Below are 25,728 nucleotides of genomic sequence, written 5' to 3'. Positions count from 1 at the left end.
GCCTCCCAACACTGATGCTGCTGGTGGGTTGCATAATGTTCCATGCTTATTTCCCTTGTTCTTTATTAAACATGAAATCAACCATGGCTGTTTTTTTACTCTTCTATGTCTAATAACATCTAGAAAAGGAAAAAGGGGGAACTGAACTGCTTAGTGCCGCTTCATACAATGAACCATGTAAGAGAATGAAATGGAGTGTGTGATTTACTCATGTTTAATCTTTGTAAAGCTTTAAAGCAGGAAGGCATGGATCTATGTAGCCAGTGTGTGTGTTTGATGTGGTCTCTCCAAACCTAATGATACTGCATCAGCTCAACATCAGCAGAGAGGAAACCACACCATCAACTGCTTCAGGCACAATTACTCCCCGACCTCCACAAGACCAGTACTGTGGGAGCTTAGCCAGAGTCTTGGCCTGCATTCTACCCTCAAGACTCTCTCTCTCACACAATCTCTCTCTCTCCTTCTTTACTCTCTAGCTATGTGAATTGTGCCAATAAAGGTTATTTTCAAATTCTAATTATCTCTCTCCTTCCTTCTCTCTCTGCTACCTCTAAGTTGATTTATTTCTGAAGTATTTTATATTTACTGTGAGCAAGATAAATAATGCTGGCATCAACTGCATTTCTGTCTCAATCAACGGGAAAATATGCTGTACATTTGGTATGTTATGTTCTTTTCTCTGAGTCTCAGGTGAAAGGTGGCACTAATCATCATAGGATTAATTAATTTACCTCCAGAAGTTAAGTCCAATTAGAGTATGCAGTCAACGGTAATGTGTTTCACAACATAAAAAATACAACCCTGCCAATATTAAATATGAACATAAGCTTTTCTATTCTGAGACAAATGTAGTTAGGTATGTAAATATATAACTCAGCGATGCACAACATGTCTATGACATATGTGATTCAGTCTTTAGTTTACCATACTAAACCATACTGGCACGGATGCCTAATAGCAGAGCCAGCCTACATCTCTACTGGCTAAATTAAGACTGAACACAATCCATCTGTAATCATAATAATAGTGTGTGTATGTAGGAGTATTTCTCTCTTTTTGATTGACAATCAAACCCTTTATCTTCAAGTCATTTGTGAATGAAAGAGAAAGGAATTCGAAAAATAGATGAATAGATGGAGAGAGAGAAACAAATTGAAGGAAGGAGAAAGAGAGATAGAGAGTTATTTGAATGTGAGTAATGAGATCACTGCGGGGTAGTCAGTGTAATTGTAATGGCTGAGCTGAGGAGAGAGGAGGAGGGAGAAGGGAAAGAGAGAGAGAAAGAGAGGGAAGGAGAGGGGAACAAGAGAGAGAGATAGAGGGAGGGAGGGAGGGAGGGAGGGAGGGAGGGAGAGGGGAAAGAGAGTGTGTGTGTGAGAGAGAGAGATAGAGAGAGAACAGCTAGCTAAGCAGGCCTCCGCTACACACACACATACAGCAAGGCTGAAATGGACTCATGACAAGTCACGACCAGGAGGACTAAAGCGTCTGAAATGGAAATAGAGTGAGAGAAACCGAGAGAGTGAGAGGACAGAAGCTGCAGCCAAGGGGGGTAAGTGGTGAAGATTTATTGGGAAAGGAGTGAGGGGAGGGGAGGAGGGACTGAGAGAGAGTCTGAATGGAACAGCAGGGGCTCACCATCTTTCTGTTCAACTTGGCCCTTTAACAGTGGAGGGAGGCTGCAGCGTGCTCTAAGAGAGACCCAGGCCAGGAAGGCTGATTGAAGGCTTCTTCTCTGAGCCTCAGCCTGGGGTTTCAAGGTACCAGGGCCACTGGTTCTGGAGATACTGGGGCTGCTGTTTGGTAATCAATTAAAGGGGGTTTTAAAGGGGGTTTTAATGGGTTCTATTATAGGATTTTTAAAGGGGGTTTAAATTGGTTTTAAAGGAGTCTATAGGAGTTGAAAAGGGGGTTTAAATGGGATTTAATGGGGTTAAGAGCAGAGCAGTGGAATCAAATAGAGGTGAAGATCCTAAAGGTCACACAGACCTCGTACTGACTGAGGATACACACATTTAAGATGGCTATTGATTAACTGTAGAAGTCTCTTGTCACACAATCCCTGCATACAGCCATGTTACATTTAATCATTATTGTTATTTCTTATTCACTGTGTATTTATAACTCATGTTACTTTCTCTATTTTTTATACATTTTTTAGGTTTATGTTAACTGCATTGTTGGAAAAGGACCCGTCAGTAAGAATTTCACTATTAGTCTACACCTGCTCCCTGCCTGTTTCATACACAATGTTTTGTACTGATGGACCATAAAGGTCTTCAACATTATTCTTCAATTTCACCTTTTAAGGTAAAAGATAAATGTGAACTTCATCATTCAAGCATCACACAGAACACATCCACAGCCAAACTCATTCCATAAAACCAGTCTAAATAACAGGTAGTGCTGACAAAAAAACTAAACATAAGTTAGCGACCTAACAGCTCGACTTGTTTACAATATACTACATCTATGGTGACCACAAGGGAGAAATGCAATACTTTTTCGAAAAGCCATGTTTGTTTATGTTTGATGAGTGAAAAGTCCCTAATCCCAGAATGCCATTCCCTATAAATCACAAATAAACTAAGTCAAAGATGGCTGCGCGCATCGCTGAATAAGATCAACTTGGTTCGGTCAGATGTCAGCATATTACAAATCTTCAATGTGCTTTTTACATGTATACATGAACCGAGGCTCATGACTTGACAAGTCATTTTATTCCATGTTTATTCCATATTCCATTTGATTTTATTGTTTTATTCCATGTGTAACTGGGTTGTTCTATGTGTCGAACAGATTTGCTTTATCTTGGCCAGGTCGCAGTTGGAAAGGAGAACTTGTTCTCAACTAGCCTACCTGGTTAAATAAAGGTGAAATAAAAAATAAAAAAATGTACATTTTTGACAAATCACAAAGCAAATATAGTGCTATCACCTCAAATACAAGCCTACTGCCTAGCCTAGCTGTAGCGCGAAAATGAAAAAGGGTTGCCAGATATGGGTGAAATCATTTTAGGAGGATTTTTATGTAGTCAGTAATACTTTAAGTTTATCAAAGATCAAATCAAACTTAATTTGTCACATGCGCCAAATACAACAATGGTAAACTTTACCGTGAAAAACATACTTACAAGCCCTTAAACAACAGTGCAGTTCAAGAAGAGTTAAGAAAAACATTGACCAAGTAGACTAAAATAAAAAGTAGTAATAAAAAGTAACACAATAAGAATAACAAGGCTATATACAGGGGGCACCGGTACCAAGTCAGTGTGTGGGGGTACAGGCTAGTTGAGGTAATCTGTACATGTAGGGGGGTGAAGTGACTATGCATAGACAACAAACAAACAGCGGGTAGCAGCATTGTTCAGCAGTCTTATGGCTCGGGGGTAGAAGCTGTTGAGGATCCTTTTGGTCCTAGACATGGCGCTCCGGTACCGCTTGCCGTGCAGTAGCAGAGAGAAGTCTATAACGTGGATGAATGGAGTCTCTGACAATTTTATGGGCTTTCCTCTGACACAGCCTATTATATAGGTCCTGGATGGCACGAAGTTTGGCCCCTGTGATGTACTGGGCCGTTCGCACTACCCTCTGTAGCGCCTTACGGTCAGATACAGAGCAGTTTCCATACCAGGCGGTGATGCAACCGGTCAGGATGTTCTCGATGGTGGAGCTGTAGAACCTTTTGAGGATCTGGGGACCCATGCCAAATGTTTTCAGTCTCCTGAGGGGGAAAAGGTTTTGTTGTGCCCTCTTCATGACTGTTTTGGTGTGTTTGGACCATGATAGATCATTGGTGATGTGGACACCAAGAAACTTGAAACTCTCTACACGCTCCACTACAGCCCCGCCAATGTTAACGGGGGCCTGTTCGGCCCGCCTTTTCCTGTAGTCCACAATCAGCTCCTTACAGTCCGCAGTGAGTCATCACTATTCTGATGTCCAGAAGTTATTTTCGGTCACAAGAGACGGTAGCAGCAACATCATGTACACAATAAATCAAAAATAAATAAAAAAGTTATACAAAATGCAAAAAAACAACATGATATAGCACAATTGGTTGGGAGAATGTAAAACGTCAAACCATGTTCTTTAGTGCCATCTTATCCAAATGTAACCATGTTTTGGAAGGAGATCGATAACAGGTCCACCAACATTCATCCCGTAGATGAAGCCAAAGCATAAACCTAGATAATACTGTATAGCTCCATAGTTTACGATAACCCATTACATCTACATCCTCGCCTCACTCATGCCACGGTCTCTGCACACAATATATAGCTGGTTACACACTCACACCATTCAATATGATCATCCACACAAACTATCTGACTTTGTTGCTTATATTACTTTATCCACCCTGTTGTCACTCTCCTCCACCCAACCAGGTTCAAACCTATCCAAGCCAGAAACATCTTCCTTACTTGGGGACAAGGCAGGCATCTGTAGGCTACATGTCTAGTGGTGATAATACATTGACATGATGATAAAACCTCTGTAGTCCAGTTTTTCCATTGGAGGATAAATGAACACAAAATATTCAGGATACCAGCGTTTCCCGTAGCCATGGTTGGCATTATTAATATATGGACATACCACACTTTCACTTTGTTTGTTCGCCACTTCTGTATCAAACACACTGGACTTAGCAGCTCAGGTTTCCAACCCTGTCTCACACTCAGACAGGCTCACACCAAAGCCTCTTTCAGATAATAATACATGTACTATAGATGATCATTATTATTATATAATGATCAATAATACCATAGATACTCCCTGCTACTACTATAGGCTGAAAGAATAAGAGATTGAGTGGTTATTAAATACAGTTTTATAAAGCCAAATATAGAGCAGAAAATGAGGTCTTGATGCAGTGAGGGGTGCAGAGAAAAGCGGCAAAAATCTAATTCTAAATTGCCATGTGCAAAAAGAACTCACGCTGTAACAGCTGTTATTCATATTTATAACATATGTGTCAAAAAGTTCAAAAACATACTACCAATCAATGCCAATGATTTAACACAAAGAAGGTTATTATTGGTTTGGCAGGGATGAATGGAACCACACCATTCAATATGAAACAAAGCAATGCAACTGTCATTATGAAGGACATTCAGAGTGGAAGATAGGAATTATTATGATCATTGAAAATATACATGTTAGCAATTATGGCACTGCCATGGTTTTCAGCTGAAAATGTCTACTTCAAGTCAGTTGAAATCAGATATAAACGCTCAACGTAAAATCCAGAACTAGTTGGTAAAAAACAGTACAGTATGAACTGGAATAAGTGTGTGTGTGTGAGTTGCATGTGTATTGACAGGTTGCCGTAGGACCTCTCCTGCTGGGCTCAGAACTAGGCATAGTTCCCCCGGGGGGGAAAGGATGGGCTCTATTCAGACCGTTGCCATGGGCCTCAGCTGTTGCTAAGGACACCATCCACCATGCTGGTTTGGCTGCAGCAGCTCCTGGCACAGGAACGGATCTCTCTCTCTCTCTCTCTCTCTCTCTCTCTCTCTCTCTCTCTCTCTCTCTCTCTCTCTCTCTCTCTCTCTCTCTCTCTCTCTCTCTCTCTCTCTCTCCCGCTCTCTTTATCTCTCCCTCTCTTGTTCTCTCACTCTCTTTCTCTCCCTCTCGCACTCCCTCCCTCCCTCCATCTTCCCTCCCTGTCCACTCCTCCTCAGTGTATACATACTAAGGTGACAGCGGAGGGGAGTCACAGCAAATAGAGAGAACAGAGGAACAGATGAACAGAGAGAAAGGTCAGAGAGTAGGTGAGGAGAAAGAGGAGAGAAACAACAGATCTGTTTAGCTAATGGTGGACAAACATCAGGCCAGCAGCAGGTCACCTCTATTCACCGGGCTCTGGGCCCTGGGCCCTGGGCTCAGGGGGCAGACTGGGCTGGCTGACACCCTGCAGACTGGGCTGGCTGGCACCATTTTATGTAATGTTTAGCTTGCCTGCTTTAACAGTCTATCATTGCGCTGTACAACAATACTTAATTTTAGCCTATATAACTAAATGTGCAATAAGTTACTTTTAGTCGACCCAACAAAATTCACATAGAAATGTGAGTTATAGACCTGTCATTTTCAATGGAAGCAAGCCTAAGAAGGGGTAGATCTGTTTTATTTGCGCCATTTCTATGCTTCCCGTTCTTAAGTTTAGTTTTTGCGTCTTTTACGTTTGATTTAGCTGAAAAGACTATATTTTTGGTTCTGAAAAATATATTTCACAGCGGTTTAGATGGTACAATGATTATCTATACAATGACTGCTTGTTTTGTTACATAAACTGAAATTAGGCAAACTATTAGAATTTTAGCAACCAGGAAATGGCGGAGAGATTTCTGCATATTGCACCTTTAAATATACACAGTGCCTTTGGAAAGTATTCAGACTTTTTCCACAATTTGTTACGTTACAGCTTTATTCCAAAATGTATTAAATTGTTTTTCGTCCTCATTAATTTACACCCAGAATCCCGTAACTGAAATATCACAATTACATAAGTAGTCAGACCCTTTACTCAGTACTTTGTTGAAGCACCTTTGGCAGTGATTACAATATTGAGTCTTCTTGAGTATGATGCTACAAGCTTGACACACCTGTATTTGGGGAGTTTTTCCCATTCTTCTCGCAGATCCTCTCAAGCTATGTCAGGTTGGATGCCAAGTGTCACCAGACGTGACGCTTGGCATTCAGGCCAGAGAGTTCAATCTTGGTTTCATCAGACCAGAGAATCTTGTTTCTCATGGTCTGTGAGTCTTTAGGTGCCTTTTGGCGAACTCCTAGAGGGCTGTCATGTGCCTTTTACGGAGGAGTGGCTTCCGTCTGGCCACTCTACCATAAAGGCATGATTGATGGAGGACTGCAGAGATAGTTGTCCTTCTGGAAGGTTCTCCCATCTCCACAGACGGAACTCTAGAGCTCTGTCAGAGTGACCATCGGTTTCTTGGTCACCTCCCTGACCAAGGCCCTTCTCCCTCGATTGCTCAGTTTGGCCAGACAGCCAGCTCTAGGAATAGTCTTGGTGGTTCAAAACTTCTTCCATTTAAGAATTATGTGTTTTTGGGGACCTTCAATGCTGCAGAAATGTTTTGGTACCCTTCCCCAGATCTGTGCCTCGACACAATCCTGTCTCGGAGATCTACTTTCCGAAGGCACGCTGAACCTCGACATGGCCAAATAGGCTATTTTACCCCATTTTTTGGTATCCAATTGTTAGTAGTTACTGTCTTGTCTCATCGCTACAACTCCCATACGGCTTCGGGAGAGACAAAGGTTGAAAGCCATGCATCCTCCGATACACCCAACCAAGCCGCACTGCTTCTTAACACAGCACGCATTCAACCCGGAAGCCAGCCGCACCAATGTGTCAGAGCCTGCGACCAGCCTGCCACAGGAGTCGCTAGTGCGTGATGAGACAAGGATATCCCTACCGGCCAAGCCCTGCCTAACCCGGATGATGCTAGGCCAATTGTGCATCGGACCTCGGACCTCCCGGTCGGCTACGACAGAGCCTGGGCGTGAACCCAGGGTCTCTGGTGGCACAGCTAGCACTGTGATGCAGTGCTCTGGACCCCTGCGCCACCCGGGAGGCCTAGGGCTCCCTTTTTCAATGATGCCACAATACACTATTTCATTCTTTCGTGGAGATGTTGGTATCACTGTCTATCATGAACGACAGGTATGGGGCTGAAGTGAATTTGGCACCAGTATTTGGCTTGAGAATGTCTGAGATTACGCCAATAAATTGTGCACAATGCTTGTCGTTGGCGCGTGTTGGATTTACAGCCAATCTGTTCTTCTTCTGAATAATTAATTTGGTCAATGGCATTTCCTCTCTGTCTATATTATAAACTGTATTGAACTTTGTGCTTGAACTTTGTGCTTGTGCTTCCTACTGTCGATGTGAAACTTCAACGTTTTGAGTTTGAATTGTGTTGATGCAGTTGCGAATTTGGAATTGGAGGGTCCACACACAGTAAATGCAGTACATTGCCTTGTTTTTGTATCTCAACTACTGGAATTCTTTCTTGCCTATTTATTTTTCAATGGCTGTGCCTGTGAATCCTCCTCCTCCAACTCCTTACTTCTTGCGGGCCCCGACTGACACGGTTTAATCTATTTCCTCTTCTGGGGGCACAGCAGGTGATGGGCCGGGGGGACACAGTTCGCTTCCTAAAAAAAGTCTCAATAGTCTGCTTCATTTTGGCACTTTTGAGAAAAAGTGTTTTTTTTTTCAGGGTTACTCCAGAGGGAGAGACTGAAGCCAGAGTGATTTATATAGAGAAAGTGATGTAAATAAAGAGTCGGACACAGGTGTAGGACTGTCTTATGGTTCTTTTTCGGTCAATTGCACATTACTGTTTGAATTCATCATGATGATAAAAAAAAGCTAATTGTGAACCAAAAACAAAACCAGCTAAGCATTTTCCACTGGCGACCAATTAAACGTGTGTTGCACTGCCAAGTCAAATGGTTACAAATGCAACTGTTTTGGTCGCAGTATCAAACCCTGCCCTGGGCTGAGGCTGACATGGAACACACATATAAGTTTCAGGTTTTATTAGTTGTATGTACGGGATACACATGATATACAACGTCCAACGAAATGATTACTCACAGGTTCCTTCTCGATAACGCAACAACAATAACAAACACAAGATAAGAATAGGAACACATAGTAAATGACACTGTAGAATAGAATAAACATTTTAGCATCAGTATAATACAGGAAGGCACAATTTCAAGTCCAATATTTACACGAGAGCCAGGATCATGAAGATCACGCTCCCTGTTGCTCCCTGTTAGGACACCTAATCTATGCAGGCGGGCAGGGAGTGTAGGCCTAGAGGTGTGGACTTAGGCTGTGCAGAGGGAAAAACATGGAGCTCTATGGGTGGGAGTAATCTGAACAGTCTCCTTACTCCCAGGACCTACAGACCTCCAGACCTCTTGGCTTACACTCCCTGCCCGCCTGCCCTCTTTCTGTGTCTGAGAGTTCAGCTTATGGCCTGGACCTCCAGGCCTCTTGGCCTACACTCCCTGCCCGCCTGCCTGCCGTCTCTCTGGATAATAAACCAAATGTTTATTATCCACCAAAGAGATGAAAAGAATCAATGAGGCCAAATGCAGCAGGACATACTGTACTGTAACCAGGGTTGGACTGCTCTGTTCTCCAGCTCTAGAGGCAGGGCCTTCTGCACATACTGGCCTGGAGCATCACTCACATCTATCACATAGGAGATATGTTTCTGAAAGGTGGGTTGTGGATTATTACACAAAGCCCACGCTGTGTGTCCTGCCAGCTTCAACATGATGAGTGAAGGAGCTACAGGCCTATGATAATCCCACGTGGGAATACATCCCTTTGGTCTAAGGCTCAATACTCCTTAACCCCTGACTCACTAGTAAGGAGCAGGGATGTGGAACCAACGTTCATTGACAGTATTCCCAGCTCCTCCCTTCATCTCTCTCTCCTCAGTTCTGGATTTGATCAGAGAGAGAGTTCTGCTGGGGGCTCTTTAAGCACTCCGTTCATCCTATAACGGTTCTATTCTCTCTTTTATCATCCCTTCTTTCTACATGTTCCTCTGCTTCCATCCCTGCATGGCTATATCAAAGGGAGTTAGCAGCCCCCCCCCCAGGCTACACTCACCTCACACTTAATGCAGTCACCTCTCTCTTCCCACCAACACTATTCCCCTTGTGGAGAATATGGGCTCTAAAGCAATAAATGAACCTTCTCACTCACATAGCATCACATTTAGATGATGCTACTCTTAGGTAATATAGACCCAGAATCATCTGGATTTATTTGCAAAATGGCAATCTTTCTCAGATTCTGACCCAGAGAGCCCTGAAGCTTGATGTAGGTCTCTGGGGGAAAGTTAGCTGCTATCCACTGTGGGGCGGCAGGTTGCCTAGTGGTTAGAGCGTTGTGCTAGTAAGCAAAAGGTTGCAAGTTTGAATCCCCGAGCTGACAAGGTACAAATCTGTCATTCTGCCCCTGAACAAGGCAGTTAACCCACTGTTCCTAGGCAGTCATTGAAAATAAGAATTTGTTTTAACTGACTTGCCAAGTTAAATAAAAAAATTTTTTTAAATCAACTATGTTTGGCAATTTCCAATAGACCATTGGATAATATTTTAACAGGACACCAATAGAAGTTAATTCAGGGGGGATTTTAAAGCCTGTTACTCTGTAATTCAGAGCTGTTTTAAGAATTAGATGGAGGTACTAGGTATCGATTGCCACCCCCCCCCCAGACACACACGCAGTCACACACACCTAAAACACACAGCCAGCTGTATGAAAGACAGCAGTCTAATGTGCCCATACTGTATGTTCCTCTCCAGCTCTACATATTATCCTCACCTCTCTGTTCCCCTACCCTTTAACCCCTGTCCCTCCATCAACCCCCCTACTAAAACATGCCTGTTACCACAACAGCAGCACAACCCATATTCCACCAGCATTAGCTGGTTTCCCTTCACCTTGCTCCACCCCTGCCCAGGAAATAGCTAGAGAAGCAGCAGGAACTAGGCTGTAGGAGGGAAAGAGAGAAACAGAGAGAGAACGAGAGGAGCTTGGATTGAATGGGGAAGCGGGAGAAGAAGGTGTGTGTGTGTGTGTGTGTGTGTGTGTGTGTGTGTGTGTGTGTGTGTGTGTGTGTGTGTGTGTGTGTGTGTGTGTGTGTGTGTGTGTGTGAGTGAGTGAGTGAGTGAGTGAGTGAGTGAGTGAGTGAGTGAGTGAGTGAGTGAGTGAGTGAGTGAGTGAGTGAGTGAGTAAGGGGAGGGGGTTCTTTGGGAAAGGAGCCAATCCAATTACAGGCAGCGGTACAGACTAGTCCTGGTTCCTGGTCCCTTCCTTCAGCTGCACTAAATTCACATTTCAACAGTATTTTCCTCCTCCTCCCCTCTCCCTTCTCTCTCCCTCTCTCTCTGTCTCTCTCTGCTCTGGGGGAATGGAGGAGGGGGAGGCAGGCAGAGTGCAGCTTCCTTACATGAGGATGAGGCTCCAGTGCTGCTATGCCGTGTCACTGCCACTGCACCTACCAAGCATAACATCCTGCAAGCCTATAGCCCTGTCCTGCTGTGATGCCCTGCCCTAGCCTGGTCCTCTCCACTGGTCCCCATGACCTGCCTAGCACCAGCTTATCAGTCTGCTGCAGTGGGAGAAAACAGGGTCTGGGCTGCAGTGGGAGAAAACAGTGACTGGGGCAGCAGTGGGAGAAAACAGGGACTGGGGCTGCAGTGGGAGAAAACAGGGACTGGGGCTGCAGTGGGAGAAAACAGGGACTGGGGCTGCAGTGGGAGAAAACAGGGACTGGGGCTGCAGTGGGAGAAAACAGGGACTGGGGCTGCAGTGGGAGAAAACAGGGACTGGGGCTGCAGTGGGAGAAAACAGGGACTGGGGCTGCAGTGGGAGAAAACAGGGACTGGGGCTGCAGTGGGAGAAAACAGGGACTGGGGCTGCAGTGGGAGAAAACAGGGACTGGGGCTGCAGTGGGAGAAAACAGTGACTGGGGCTGCAGTGGGAGAAAACGGGGACTGGGGCTGCAGTGGGAGAAAACAGTGACTGGGGCTGCAGTGGGAGAAAACAAGGACTGGGCTGCAGTGGGAGAAAACAGTGACTGGGGCTGTAGTGGGAGAAAACAGGGACTGGGGCTGCAGTGGGAGAAAACAGTGACTGGGGCTGTAGTTGGAGAAAACAGGGACTGGGGCTGTAGTTGGAGAAAACAGGAACTGGGGCTGCAGTGGGAGAAAACAGGGACTGGGGCTGCAGTGGGAGAAAACAGGGACTGGGGCTGCAGTGGGAGAAAACAGGGACTGGGGCTGCAGTGGGAGAAAACAGGAACTGGGGCTGCAGTGGGAGAAAACAGGGACTGGGGCTGCAGTGGGAGAAAACAGGGACTGGGGCTGCAGTGGGAGAAAACAGGGACTGGGGCTGCAGTGGGAGAAAACAGGGACTGGGGCAGGGACTAGCATGCATGACACACAGGGATGGACTTATAGTAACCCCCTAAACAAACACGCTACCAAGCAGCCTCATCCTCTCCCCTCCTTCCCCTATCTCTTTGTCATGTATGGGTCAGGCTCCACGGCTCCACGGCTCAACACACAGGCTTCTGGGCTTTTTTCTCCTAGCCAGTCAGTCAGCCAGTCAGCCAGCCAGCGGGGCAGTGGACCGAGGAGCGGCGTCTCTCGGTGTGCCTCCCAATATCCTGGTTAATTCGTCCCCCATGCTGTGGCTGTGAGAGAGGACATGGTGGCACCAGCACCAGGCAGCCATGATGGTTTGCTTAGCAAGACATTGTCATGAATGAAGGCAGAGATATTATGTGAAGAGAAGACACATTCTCAATGTGAGGAATGTAGCAGGGATATGGAAAGGAAACTGTGCACATTACTGTACACACCAGAGTGGAGAGAACCGTGTTCTACTATCTAACTCAATTTAACCATGTGGAACAAAAGGTCTAAATGATTAAGTATCTCAAACAAGGGGGATTACGCCGAATGAGTCTTCTTCAATTTCACATCCTTATTGGGGCACAGATTCAATTATGAATAAATAGATGAAGAAACCAAAATAACCCAACCGGTCCATTGGTGTTGTCTCTAGGGGCGAGGGAAACAGAGAGCAAGGGAAACAGAGGGCGAGGGAAACAGAGAGCGAGCAGAAACAAAGGGCGAGCAGAAACAGAGGGCGAGGGAAACAGAGAGCGAGGGAAACAGAGGGCGCGGGAAAAAGAGGGCGAGGGAAACAGAGGGCGAGCAGAAACAGAGGGCGAGGGAAACAGAGGGCGAGGGAAACAGAGGGCGAGCAGAAACAGAGGGCGAGGGAAACAGAGGGCGAGGGAGACAGAGGGCGAGCAGAAACAGAGGGCGAGGGAAACAGAGGGCGAGGGAAACAGAGGGCGAGGGAAACAGAGGGCGAGGGAAACAGAGGGCGAGGGAAAGATAGGGCGAGCAGAAACAGAGGGCGAGCAGAAACAGAGGGCGAGGGAAACAGAGGGCGAGCAGAAATATAATAATAATATATGCCATTTAGCGGACGCTTTTATCCAAAGCGACTTACAGTCATGTGTGCATACATTCTACGTATGGGTGGTCCCGGGGATCGAACCCACTACCCTGGCGTTACAAGCGCCATGCTCTACCAACTGAGCTACAGAAGGACCAGAAACAGAGGGCGAGCAGAAACAGAGGGCGAGGGAAACAGAGAGCGAGGGAAACAGAGGGCGCGGGAATCAGAGGGCGAGGGAAACAGAGGGCGAGCAGAAACAGAGGGCGAGGGAACAGAGGGCGAGGGAGACAGAGGGCGAGGGAAACAGAGGGCGAGCAGAAACAGAGGGCGAGGGAAACAGAGGGCGAGAGAAACAGAGGGTGAGGGAAACAGAGGGCGAGGGAAACAGAGGGCGAGGGAAACAGAGGGCGAGCAGAAACAGAGGGCGAGTAGAAACAGAGGGCGAGCAGAAACACAGGGCGAGGGAAACAGAGGGCGAGAAGAAACAGAGGGCGAGCAGAAACAGAGGGCGAGGGAAACAGAGGGCGAGCAAAAACAGAGGGCGAGCAAAAACAGAGGGCGAGGGAAAAAGAGGGCGAGGGAAACAGAGGGTGAGGGAAACAGAGGGTGAGAGAAACAGAGGGCGAGGGAAACAGAGGGCGAGGGAAACAGAGGGCGAGGGAAACAGAGGGCGAGGGAAACAGAGGGCGAGCAGAAACAGAGGGCGAGGGAAACAGAGGGCGAGGGAAACAGAGGGCGAGGGAAACAGAGGGTGAGGGAAACAGTGGGTGAGGGAAACAGAGGGCGGGCAGAAACAGAGGGCGAGGGAAACAGAGGGCGAGGGAAACAGAGGGCGAGCAGAAACAGAGGGCGAGCAGAAACAGAGGGCGAGCAGAAACAGAGGGCGAGCAGAAACAGAGGGCGAGCACAACTGTTATTTTCTCTCTCTATCCCGCTATCGTTCTCGCACTCACCTTCCCCCAATCTCCACCCCTACCTCTTTCTTCTTCCCTCTCTCTCCTTCCCCCACTCTCCACCCCTACCTCTTTCTTCCTCCCTCTCTCTCCATCTCTCTCTCTCCTTCCCCCAATCTCCACCCCTGCCTCTTTCTTCCTCCCTCTCTCTCCATCTCTCTCTCTCCTTCCCCCACTCTCCACCCCTACCTCTTTCTTCCTCCCTCTCTCTCCATCTCTCTCTCTCCTTCCCCCACTCTCCACCCCTACCTCTTTCTTCCGCCCTCTCTCTCCATCTCTCTCTCTCCTTCCCCCACTCTCCACCCCTACCTCTTTCTTCCTCCCTCTCTCTCCTTCCCCCACTCTCCACCCCTGCCTCTTTCTTCCTCCCTCTCTCTCCATCTCTCTCTCCTTCCCCCACTCTCCACCCCTACCTCTTTCTTCCGCCCTCTCTCTCCATCTCTCTCTCTCCTTCCCCCACTCTCCACCCCTACCTCTTTCTTCCTCCCTCTCTCTCCATCTCTCTCTCTCCTTCCCCCACTCTCCACCCCTACCTCTCTCTCCATCTCTCTCTCTCCTTCCCCCACTCTCCACCCCTACCTCTTTCTTCCGCCCTCTCTCTCCATCTCTCTCTCTCCTTCCCCCACTCTCCACCCCTACCTCTTTCTTCCTCCCTCTCTCTCCATCTCTCTCTCTCCTTCCCCCACTCTCCACCCCTACCTCTTTCTTCATCCCTCTCTCTCCTTCCCCCACTCTCCACCCCTACCTCTTTCTTCCTCCCTCTCTGTCCTTCCCCCACTCTCCACCCCTACCTCTTTCTTTCTCCCTCTCTCTCCATCTCTCGCTCACCTTCCCCCACTCTCCACCCCTACCTCTTTCTTCTGCCCTCTCTCTCCATCTCTCTCTCTCCTTCCCCCACTCTCCACCCCTACCTCTTTCTTTCTCCCTCTCTCTCCATCTCTCGCTCACCTTCCCCCACTCTCCACCCCTACCTATTTCAACTGCCCTCTCTCCATCTCTCTCTCCTTCCCCCACTCTCCACCCCTACCTATTTATTCTGCCCTCTCTCTCCATCTCTCTCTCACCTTCCCCCACTCTCCACCCCTACCTCTTTCTTCCGCCCTCTCTCTCCATCTCTCGCTCACCTTCCCCCACTCTCCACCCCTACCTCTTTCTTCTGCCCTCTCTCTCCATCTCTCTCTCTCCTTCCCCCACTCTCCACCCCTACCTCTTTCTTTCTCCCTCTCTCTCCATCTCTCGCTCACCTTCCCCCACTCTCCACCCCTACCTATTTCATCTGCCCTCTCTCCATCTCTCTCTCCTTCCCCCACTCTCCACCCCTACCTATTTATTCTGCCCTCTCTCTCCATCTCTCTCTCACCTTCCCCCACTCTCCACCCCTACCTCTTTCTTCCTCCCTCTTTCTCCATCTCTCGCTCACCTTCCCTCTAATCCTCTCTCTAGGAGTGACAGCTGGTGTTTTTAGGAGGACTGGATCTGTCCTGCTCCGGCCCATGTGACAGAGGCCCACACTGTCACTCAAGCTGTGACAGTTCCCAGGGGGGAGGAGCCAAGGCGCAGCTGACAAATCCCACAATCTGCTTCCATCACTAGGAGGATCCATGACGCATAGTACCACCATGACCAATGGCAATTGATTGGATTGATACAGTAAGGCACTTTTCCAGATTCTCAAAGAGCTTTACATAACAATGTACAGGAAAAACTCACCTCACAAACCACCATCAACATCATTGACATGCAGCAAGGCAGCCTCGACAGCAGCCCAACACAGGGAGCCCTTCTAGACCACACATACATCACTCAACTGTTAAATAGGTCTATTTCAATACCAAAACAGTGCTGACTGTGTAATGCCAGGTTAACCATATGATGAAGTAGCCTGCTCTCCACCACGCAACACGCTCCAATTTCTGCAACATCATTATAATATTCCCATGAATAAGAGGCACCTGATCCACTAGGTGCTCTATAAGCTGCATGTTTTGGTGGCGGTGGGGTGAAATATGCCATGATAAGAGGACTGTCGACCCTTAAAGATACAGTCTGGATCTAACAATCTATTCAAATGTCATTTTCATTCAAAACAATTCTGCTGTTTTTCAAATGCCAGACGGGAGCTTTAACCGACAGCATTGTCTGGCCGCTCCAGCAGAGACAGAGGCTGGGTTTTGTGTGGGCCTGCTCTCTCTATCCTCCCCCTCTCTCTGGGTTGCAGGAATAAAGGTCCCTATTAAAATTAATGGGCCAGTGGAGGTTATTCAGCACGGCCGCAATGAACAGAGCTCCTTCCACAAGGGGTAACATAATGAGCACTACAGAGGAACGACACCCCTGCTCCCCTACGCCCTGCCTATCTAAACCCCTGCCCCCCTACGCCCTGCCAATCTACACCCCTGCCAATCTACACCCTTGCCCCCCTACGCCCTGCCAATCTACACCCACTGCCCAACTACGCCCTGCCAATCTAGACCCCTGCCCCCCTACGCCCTGCCAATCTAGACCCCTTTCCCCCTACGCCCTGCCCCCCTACACCCTGCCAATCTACAGCCCTGCACTCCTACGCCCTGCCAATCTACACCCCTGCCCCACTACGCCCTGCCACTCTACGCCCCTGCCCCTCTACGCCCTGCCACTCTACGCCCCTGCCCCTCTACGCCCCTGCCACTCTACGCCCCTGCCCCTCACGCCCCTGCCACTCTACGCCCCTGCCACTCTACGCCCCTGCCACTCTACGCCCCTGCCACTCTACGCCCCTGCCACTCGACGCCCCTGCAACTCTACGCCCTTGCCACTCTACGCCCCTGCCACTCTACGCCCCTGCCACTCTACGCCCCTGCCACTCTACGCCCCTGCCACTCTACGCCCCTGCCACTCTACGCCCCTGCCACTCTACGCCCCTGCCACTCTACACCCCTGCCACTCTACACCCCTGCAACTCTACACCCCTGCCACTCTACACCCCTGCCACTCTACACCCCTGCCACTCTACACCCCTGCCCCTCTGTCACAGGACTAAAAGCATTAAATACGGAGGAGAAAAGTTTCCACACTGTCCACCATCCAGACTGAGTCCCTGGAATAGAATAGCACCACTTGACAGTGTCTGAGGGTCTGAAGACCAGTCAGTGGACAGACTCCTCAGTCTCCAGAGGCCATGGCTTCGACAATGATGAAGTGGCTGGGTTCTCTTTAAATGGACCTTGAAGTGGGACACCAGAATAGCCAAGCGAGCTGGAGAAGACTGCCCAGAACAGAGTGCGATGGAGAGGAGTCTTCGTTGGCCTATGCTCCCTAAGGTGCGATGGGCTTAAGTACTGTAAGTCAGCATTTTAGAAACAAAAGCAGTGGCTGACAATAACTGCTGGTAACTGACCACAACTGCTAGTAACGGTAACTGACCTTTTTGAGGCGTCCGCTCTTGGTGCCGACAAAAGCCACGCAGTATCCATTGTAGACGTAGGACGTGACAGAGGTCATGCGGTCCCGTGTCTCTGTGTAGAGGGTGTGTCCCGTCACCAGCTGAGAGCCGCCAAGGGGCTGGTTGATGTCCAGACCACAGAACGAGTCATCGATGGGCACCGGCTGGAAGAGAGAGAGAAAGATTAGAGATGAAAAAGAAAGCAAGGTTAGAGATAAATAGAGGTTATAGATGGAGAGAGAGAAGATATAGATGGAGAGAGAGAAGTTATAGATGGAGAGAGAGAAGTTATAGATGGAGAGAGAGAGATTATAGATGGAGAGAGGTTATAAATGGAGACAGGTCATAGATGGAGAAAGAGAAGTTATAGGTGGAGAGAGAGAGGTTATAGATGGAGAGAGAGAGATTATAAATGGAGAGAGGTTATAGATGGAGAGATTAGTTTAATATGGAGAGGTTATAGATGGAGAAAGAGAGAAGTTATAGATGGAGAAAGAGAAGTTATAGATGGAGAAAGGTTATAGATGGAGAAAGAGAGGTTATAGATGGAGAGAGAGAAGTTATAGATGGAGAGAGAAGTTATAGATGGAGAAAGAGAAGTTATAGATGGAGAAAGAGAAGTTATGGATGGAGAAAGAGGTTATAGATGGAGAAAGAGAAGTTATAGATGGAGAAAGAGAAGTTATAGATGGAGAAAGAAAAGTTATATATGGAGAAAGAGAAGTAATAGATGGAGAAAGAGTGAAGTTATAGATGGAGAAAGAGAGGTTATAGATGGAGAAAGAGAAGTTATAGATGGAGAAAGAGAGAAATTATAGATGGAGAAAGAGAAGTTATAGATTGAGAAAGAGAAGTTATAGATGGAGAAAGATAAGTTATAGATGGAGAAAGAGAAGTTATAGATGGAGAAAGATAAGTTATATATGGAGAAAGAGAAGTTATAGATGGAGAAAGTGAAGTTATAGATGGAGAAAGAGAAGTTATAGATGGAGAAAGAGAGGTTATAGATGGAGAAAGAAAAGTTATAGATGGAGAAAGAGGTTATAGATTGAGAGAGAAGTATTAGATGGAGAGAGAAGTTATAGATGGAGAAAGAGAAGTTAGATGGAGAGAGAACAGTTATGGATGGAGAAAGAGAGGTTATAGATGAAGAATGAGGTTATAGATGGAAAGAGAGTAGTTATAGATGGATAAAGTGGTTATAGATGGAGAAAGAAAATTTATAGATGGAGAACGATAAGTTATAGATGGAGAAAGAGGTTATAGATGGAGAAAGAAAAGTTATAGATGGAGAAAGAAAAGTTATAGATGGAGAAAGAGGTTATAGATTGAGAGAGAAGTTATATATGGAGAAAGAAAAGTTATAGATGGAGAAAGAGAGAAGTTATAGATGGAGAAAGAGAAGTTACAGATGGAGAAAGAAAAGTTATAGATGGAGAAAGAAAAGTTAGATGGAGAAAGAGAAGTTATAGATGGAGAAAGATAAGTTATAGATGGAGAAAGAGAGAAGTTATAGATGGAGAAAGAGAGAAGTTATAGATGGAGAACGAGAAGTTATAGGTGGAGAAAGAGAGAAGTTATAGATGGAGAAAGATAAGTTATAGATGGAGAAAGAGAAGTTATAGATGGAGAAAGAGAGAAGTTATAGATGGAGAAAGAGAGAAGTTATAGATGGAGAAAGAGAGAAGTTATAGATGGAGAAAGAGAAGTTATAGATGGAGAAAGAGAGAAGATATAGATGGAGAACGATAAGTTATAGATGGAGAAAGAGGTTATAGATGGAGAAAGAAAAGTTATAGATGGAGAAAGAAAAGTTATAGATGGAGAAAGAGGTTATAGATTGAGAGAGAAGTTATATATGGAGAAAGAAAAGTTATAGATGGAGAAAGAGAGAAGTTATAGATGGAGAAAGAGAAGTTATAGATGGAGAAACAGTGAAGTTATAGATGGAGAAAGATAAGTTATAGATGGAGAAAGAGAGAAGTTATAGATGGAGAAAGAGAGAAGTTATAGATGGAGAAAGAGAGAAGTTACAGATGGAGAACGATAAGTTATAGGTGGAGAAAGAGGTTATAGATGGAGAAAGAAAAGTTATAGATGGAGAAAGAGAAGTTATAGATGGAGAAAGAGAGAAGTTATAGATGGAGAAATAGAAGTTATAGATGGAGAAAGAGAGAAGTTATAGATGGAGAAAGAGAGAAGTTATAGATTGAGAAAGAGGTTATAGATGGAGAAAGAGGTTATAGATGGAGAAAGAGAAGTTATAGATTGAGAAAGAGAAGTTATAGATGGAGAAAGAGAAGTTATAGATGGAGAAATAGAAGTTATAGAAGGAGAAAGAGAAGTTACAGATGGAGAAAGAGGTTATAGATGGAGAAAGAGAGAAGGTATAGATGGAGAAAGAGAAGTTACAGATGTTGAAAGAAAAGTTATAGATGGAGAAAGAAAAGTTAGATGGAGAAAGAGAAGTTATAGATGGAGAAAGATAAGTTATAGATGGAGAAAGAGAGAAGTTATAGATGGAGAAAGAGAGAAGTTATAGATGGAGAACGAGAAGTTATAGGTGGAGAAAGAGAGAAGTTATAGATGGAGAAAGATAAGTTATAGATGGAGAAAGAGAATTTATAGATGGAGAAAGAGAGAAGTTATAGATGGAGAAAGAGAGAACTTATAGATGGAGAAAGAGAGAAGTTATAGATGGAGAAAGAGAAGTTATAGATGGAGAAAGAGAGAAGTTATAGATGGAGAACGATAAGTTATAGATGGAGAAAGAGGTTATAGATGGAGAAAGAAAAGTTATAGATGGAGAAAGAAAAGTTATAGATGGAGAAAGAGGTTATAGATTGAGAGAGAAGTTATATATGGAGAAAGAAAAGTTATAGATGGAGAAAGAGAGAAGTTATAGATGGAGAAAGAGAAGTTATAGATGGAGAAAGAAAAGTTATAGATGGAGAAAGATAAGTTATAGATGGAGAAAGAGAGAAGTTATAGATGGAGAAAGAGAGAAGTTATAGATGGAGAAAGAGAGAAGTTACAGATGGAGAACGATAAGTTATAGGTGGAGAAAGAGGTTATAGATGAAGAAAGAAAAGTTATAGATGGAGAAAGAGAAGTTATAGATGGAGAAAGATAAGTTATAGATGGAGAAAGAGAGAAGTTATAGATGGAGAAAGAGAGAAGTTATAGATGGAGAAAGAGAAGTTATAGATGGAGAAAGAGAGAAGTTATAGATGGAGAAAGAGAGAAGTTATAGATTGAGAAAGAGGTTATAGATGGAGAAAGAGGTTATAGATGGAGAAAGAGAAGTTATAGATGGAGAAAGAGAAGTTATAGATGGAGAAATAGAAGTTATAGAAGGAGAAAGAGAAGTTACAGATGGAGAAAGAGGTTATAGATGGAGAAAGAGAGAAGGTATAGATGGAGAAAGAGAAGTTATAGATGGAGAAAGATAAGTTATAGATGGAGAAAGAGAAGTTATAGATGGAGAAAGAGTGAAGTTATAGATGGAGAAAGAGAAGTTATAGATGGAGAAACAGTGAAGTTATAGATGGAGAAAGAGAAGTTATAGATGGAGAAAGAGAGGTTATAGATGGAGAAAGAGAAGTTATAGATGGAGAAAGATAAGTTATAGATGGAGAGAGAGGTTATAGATGGAGAAAGAAAAGTTATAGATGGAGAAAGAGGTTATAGATTGAGAGAGAAGTATTAGATGGAGAGAGAAGTTATAGATGGAGAAAGAGAAGTTACAGATGGAGAAAGAAAAGTTATAGATGGAGAAAGAGAAGTTATAGATGGAGAAAGATAAGTTATAGATGGAGAAAGAGAGAAGTTATAGATGGAGAAAGAGAGAAGTTATAGATGGAGAAAGAGAGAAGTTACAGATGGAGAAAGAGAGAAGTTACAGATGGAGAAAGAAAAGTTATAGATGGAGAAAGATAAGTTATAGATGGAGAAAGATAAGTTATAGATGGAGAAAGAGAGGTTATAGATGGAGAAAGAGAAGTTATAGATGGAGAAAGAGAAGTTATAGATGAAGAGAGAGGTTATAGATGGAGAAAGAAAAGTTATAGATGGAGAAAGAGGTTATAGATTGAGAGAGAAGTATTAGATGGAGAGAGAAGTTATAGATGGAGAAAGAGAAGTTAGATGTAGAGAGAACAGTTATGGATGGAGAAAGAGAGGTTATAGATGAAGAAAGAGGTTATAGATGGAAAGAGAGTAGTTATAGATGGAGAAAGAGGTTATAGATGGAGAAAGAAAAGTTATAGATGGAGAACGATAAGTTATAGATGGAGAAAGAGGTTATAGATGGAGAAAGAAAAGTTATAGATGGAGAAAGAAAAGTTATAGATGGAGAAAGAGGTAATAGATTGAGAGAGAAGTTATATATGGATAAAGAAAAGTTATAGATGGAGAAAGAGAGAAGTTATAGATGGAGAAAGAGAAGTTATAGATGGAGAAAGATAAGTTATAGATGGAGAAAGAGAAGTTACAGATGGAGAAAGAAAAGTTATAGATGGAGAAAGAAAAGTTATAGATGGAGAAAGAGAAGTTATAGATGGAGAAAGAGTGAAGTTATAGATGGAGAATGATAAGTTATAGATGGAGAAAGAGGTTATAGATGGATTAAGACAAGTTATAGATGGAGAAAGAGTGAAGTTATAGATGGAGAATGATAAGTTATAGATGGAGAAAGAGGTTATAGATGGAGAAAGAAAAGTTATAGATGGAGAAAGAAAAGTTATAGATGGAGAAAGAAAAGTTATAGATGGAGAAAGAAAAGTTATAGATGGAGAAAGAAAAGTTATAGATGGAGAAAGATAAGTTATAGATGGAGAAAGAGAGGTTATAGATGGAGAAAGAGAAGTTATAGATGGAGAAAGATAAGTTATAGATGGAGCGAGAGGTTATAGATGGAGAAAGAAAAGTTATAGATGGAGAAAGAGGTTATAGATTGAGAGAGAAGTATTAGATGGAGAGAGAAGTTATAGATGGAGAAAGAGAAGTTAGATGTAGAGAGAACAGTTATGGATGGAGAAAGAGAGGTTATAGATGAAGAAAGAGGTTATAGATGGAAAGAGAGTAGTTATAGATGGAGAAAGAGGTTATAGATGGAGAAAGAAAAGTTATAGATGGAGAACGATAAGTTATAGATGGAGAAAGAGGTTATAGATGGAGAAAGAAAAGTTATAGATGGAGAAAGAAAAGTTATAGATGGAGAAAGAGGTAATAGATTGAGAGAGAAGTTATATATGGATAAAGAAAAGTTATAGATGGAGAAAGAGAGAAGTTATAGATGGAGAAAGAGAAGTTATAGATGGAGAAAGATAAGTTATAGATGGAGAAAGAGAAGTTACAGATGGAGAAAGAAAAGTTATAGATGGAGAAAGAAAAGTTATAGATGGAGAAAGAGAAGTTATAGATGGAGAAAGATAAGTTATAGATGGAGAAAGAGAGAAGTTATAGATGGAGAAATAGAGAAGTTATAGATGGATTAAGACAAGTTATAGATGGAGAAAGAGTGAAGTTATAGATGGAGAATGATAAGTTATAGATGGAGAAAGAGGTTATAGATGGAGAAAGAAAAGTTATAGATGGAGAAAGAAAAGTTATAGATGGAGAAAGAGAGGAGTTATAGATGGAGAAAGAGAAGTTACAGATGGAGAAAGAAAAGTTATAGATGGAGAAAGAGAAGTTATAGATGGAGAAAGATAAGTTATAGATGGAGAAAGAGAGAAGTTATAGATGGAGAAAGAGAGAAGTTATAGATGGAGAAAGAGAGAAGTTATAGATGGAGAAAGAGAGAAGTTACAGATGGGGAAAGAAAAGTTATAGATGGAGAAAGAGAAGTTATAGATGGAGAAAGATAAGTTATAGATGGAGAAAGAGAGAAGTTATAGATGGAGAAAGAGAGAAGTTAAAGATGGAGAAAGAAAAGTTATAGATGGAGAAAGAGAGGTTATAGATGGAGAAAGAGAAGTTATAGATGGAGAAAGATAAGTTATAGATGGAGAGAGAGGTTATAGATGGAGAAAGAAAAGTTATAGATGGAGAAAGAGGTTATAGATTGAGAGAGAAGTATTAGATGGAGAGAGAAGTTATAGATGGAGAAAGAGAAGTTAGATGTAGAGAGAAAAGTTATGGATGGAGAAAGAGAGGTTATAGATGAAGAAAGAGGTTATAGATGGAAAGAGAGTAGTTATAGATGGAGAAAGAGGTTATAGATGGAGAAAGAAAAGTTATAGATGGAGAACGATAAGTTATAGATGGAGAAAGAGGTTATAGATGGAGAAAGAAAAGTTATAGATGGAGAAAGAAAAGTTATAGATGGAGAAAGAGGTAATAGATTGAGAGAGAAGTTATATATGGATAAAGAAAAGTTATAGATGGAGAAAGAGAGAAGTTATAGATGGAGAAAGAGAAGTTATAGATGGAGAAAGATAAGTTATAGATGGAGAAAGAGAAGTTACAGATGGAGAAAGAAAAGTTATAGATGGAGAAAGAAAAGTTATAGATGGAGAAAGAGAAGTTATAGATGGAGAAAGATAAGTTATAGATGGAGAAAGAGAGAAGTTATAGATGGAGAAATAGAGAAGTTATAGATGGATTAAGACAAGTTATAGATGGAGAAAGAGTGAAGTTATAGATGGAGAATGATAAGTTATAGATGGAGAAAGAGGTTATAGATGGAGAAAGAAAAGTTATAGATGGAGAAAGAAAAGTTATAGATGGAGAAAGAGAGGAGTTATAGATGGAGAAAGAGAAGTTACAGATGGAGAAAGAAAAGTTATAGATGGAGAAAGAGAAGTTATAGATGGAGAAAGATAAGTTATAGATGGAGAAAGAGAGAAGTTATAGATGGAGAAAGAGAGAAGTTATAGATGGAGAAAGAGAGAAGTTATAGATGGAGAAAGAGAGAAGTTACAGATGGGGAAAGAAAAGTTATAGATGGAGAAAGAGAAGTTATAGATGGAGAAAGATAAGTTATAGATGGAGAAAGAGAGAAGTTATAGATGGAGAAAGAGAGAAGTTAAAGATGGAGAAAGAAAAGTTATAGATGGAGAAAGAAAAGTTATAGATGGAGAAAGAGAAGTTATAGATGGAGAAAGATAAGTTATAGATGGAGAAAGAGAGAAGTTATAGATGGAGAAAGAGAGAAGTTATAGATGGAGAAAGAGAGAAGTTACAGATGGAGAAAGAAAAGTTATAGATGGAGAAAGAAAAGTTATAGATGGAGAAAGAAAAGTTATAGATGGAGAAAGATAAGTTATAGATGGAGAAAGAGAGAAGTTACAGATGGAGAAAGAGAGAAGTTATAGATGGAGAAAGATAAGTTATAGATGGAGAAAGAGAAGTTATAGATGGAGAAAGAGAGAAGTTATAGATGGAAAAAGAGAAGTTATAGATGGAGAAAGAGAGGTTATAGATGGAGAAAGAGAAGTTATAGATGGAGAAAGAGAAGTTATAGATGAAGAGAGGTTATAGATGGAGAAAGAGCGAGAGAGGTTATATATGGAGAAAGAAGCTATAGATGGAGAAAGAGTGAAGTTATAGATGGAGAAAGAGAAGTTATAGATAAATAGAGGTTATAGATGGAGAAAGAGAGGTTATAGATGGAGAAAGAGAGGTTATAGATGAAGAGAGGTTATAGATGGAGAAAGAGTGAGAGAGGTTATAGATGGAGAAAGAGAGATTATAGATGGAGAGAGAGAGGTTATAGATGGAGAAAGAGGTTACAGATGGAGAGAGAGATTATAGATGAAGAGGTTATAGATGGAGAAAAGGAGTGATTATAGATGGAGAAAGAGAGGGTATCGACGGAGAAAGAGAGGGTATAGATGGGGAGAGAGGTTATAGATGGAGAGAGAAAGGTTATAGATGGAGAAAGAGAGAGAGCAGGAGATGTGGGAAGAAAGAGGGAGAGAGACAGAACGAGACACAGTGGATCCTAGTGCATCCTTCTCCCTGGCTGCCAGATGTACATTTTGCTGTCTTTCTGTTCCACTTGGTAGACATGTCTTTGCTGTGCTTGAACGAGCCCCACCTTGCACTCACCCTGCCTCATTACACAGGGATATGATCACATCAGGGCAGGATGAGGAGAGTCTGCTTACTAAGTATGGCTTCTACCATACAGAGCTTCTCTACACTGCAGGAAAACATACACAGTTATTGATGTAATGGACAGTGAAACAACTAGAGAATCAGGCTGGAGGACTGCTCACTCGAAGAGAAAAATGACCTGCCAAAATGTCTAATAAAATCTCCTCAACAGAAATCTAAACTATGCAGAATCACGACGATGTCGTCAGA

At 43.6% G+C, this 25,728-nt stretch overlaps 1 protein-coding gene across 3 annotated transcripts in view; it reads right to left on the bottom strand.

The window, feature by feature from the left end:
• Window positions 1-25,728, bottom strand: part of LOC124032168 (plexin-A2-like) — a 582,788-nt gene that overhangs the window by 480,833 nt on the left and 76,227 nt on the right. For all 3 annotated transcript variants that reach the window (XM_046344331.1, XM_046344332.1, XM_046344333.1), the window contains exon 3: window positions 17,397-17,579. In XM_046344331.1, the coding sequence (XP_046200287.1) occupies window positions 17,397-17,579 (183 nt within the window). The remainder of the gene's footprint in view (window positions 1-17,396; window positions 17,580-25,728) is intronic.

This window comes from Oncorhynchus gorbuscha, linkage group LG03, assembly GCF_021184085.1.
Source record: "Oncorhynchus gorbuscha isolate QuinsamMale2020 ecotype Even-year linkage group LG03, OgorEven_v1.0, whole genome shotgun sequence".
Lineage (NCBI taxonomy): Eukaryota > Metazoa > Chordata > Actinopteri > Salmoniformes > Salmonidae > Oncorhynchus > Oncorhynchus gorbuscha.
This window is presented reverse-complemented; position numbering and strand designations above follow the sequence as displayed.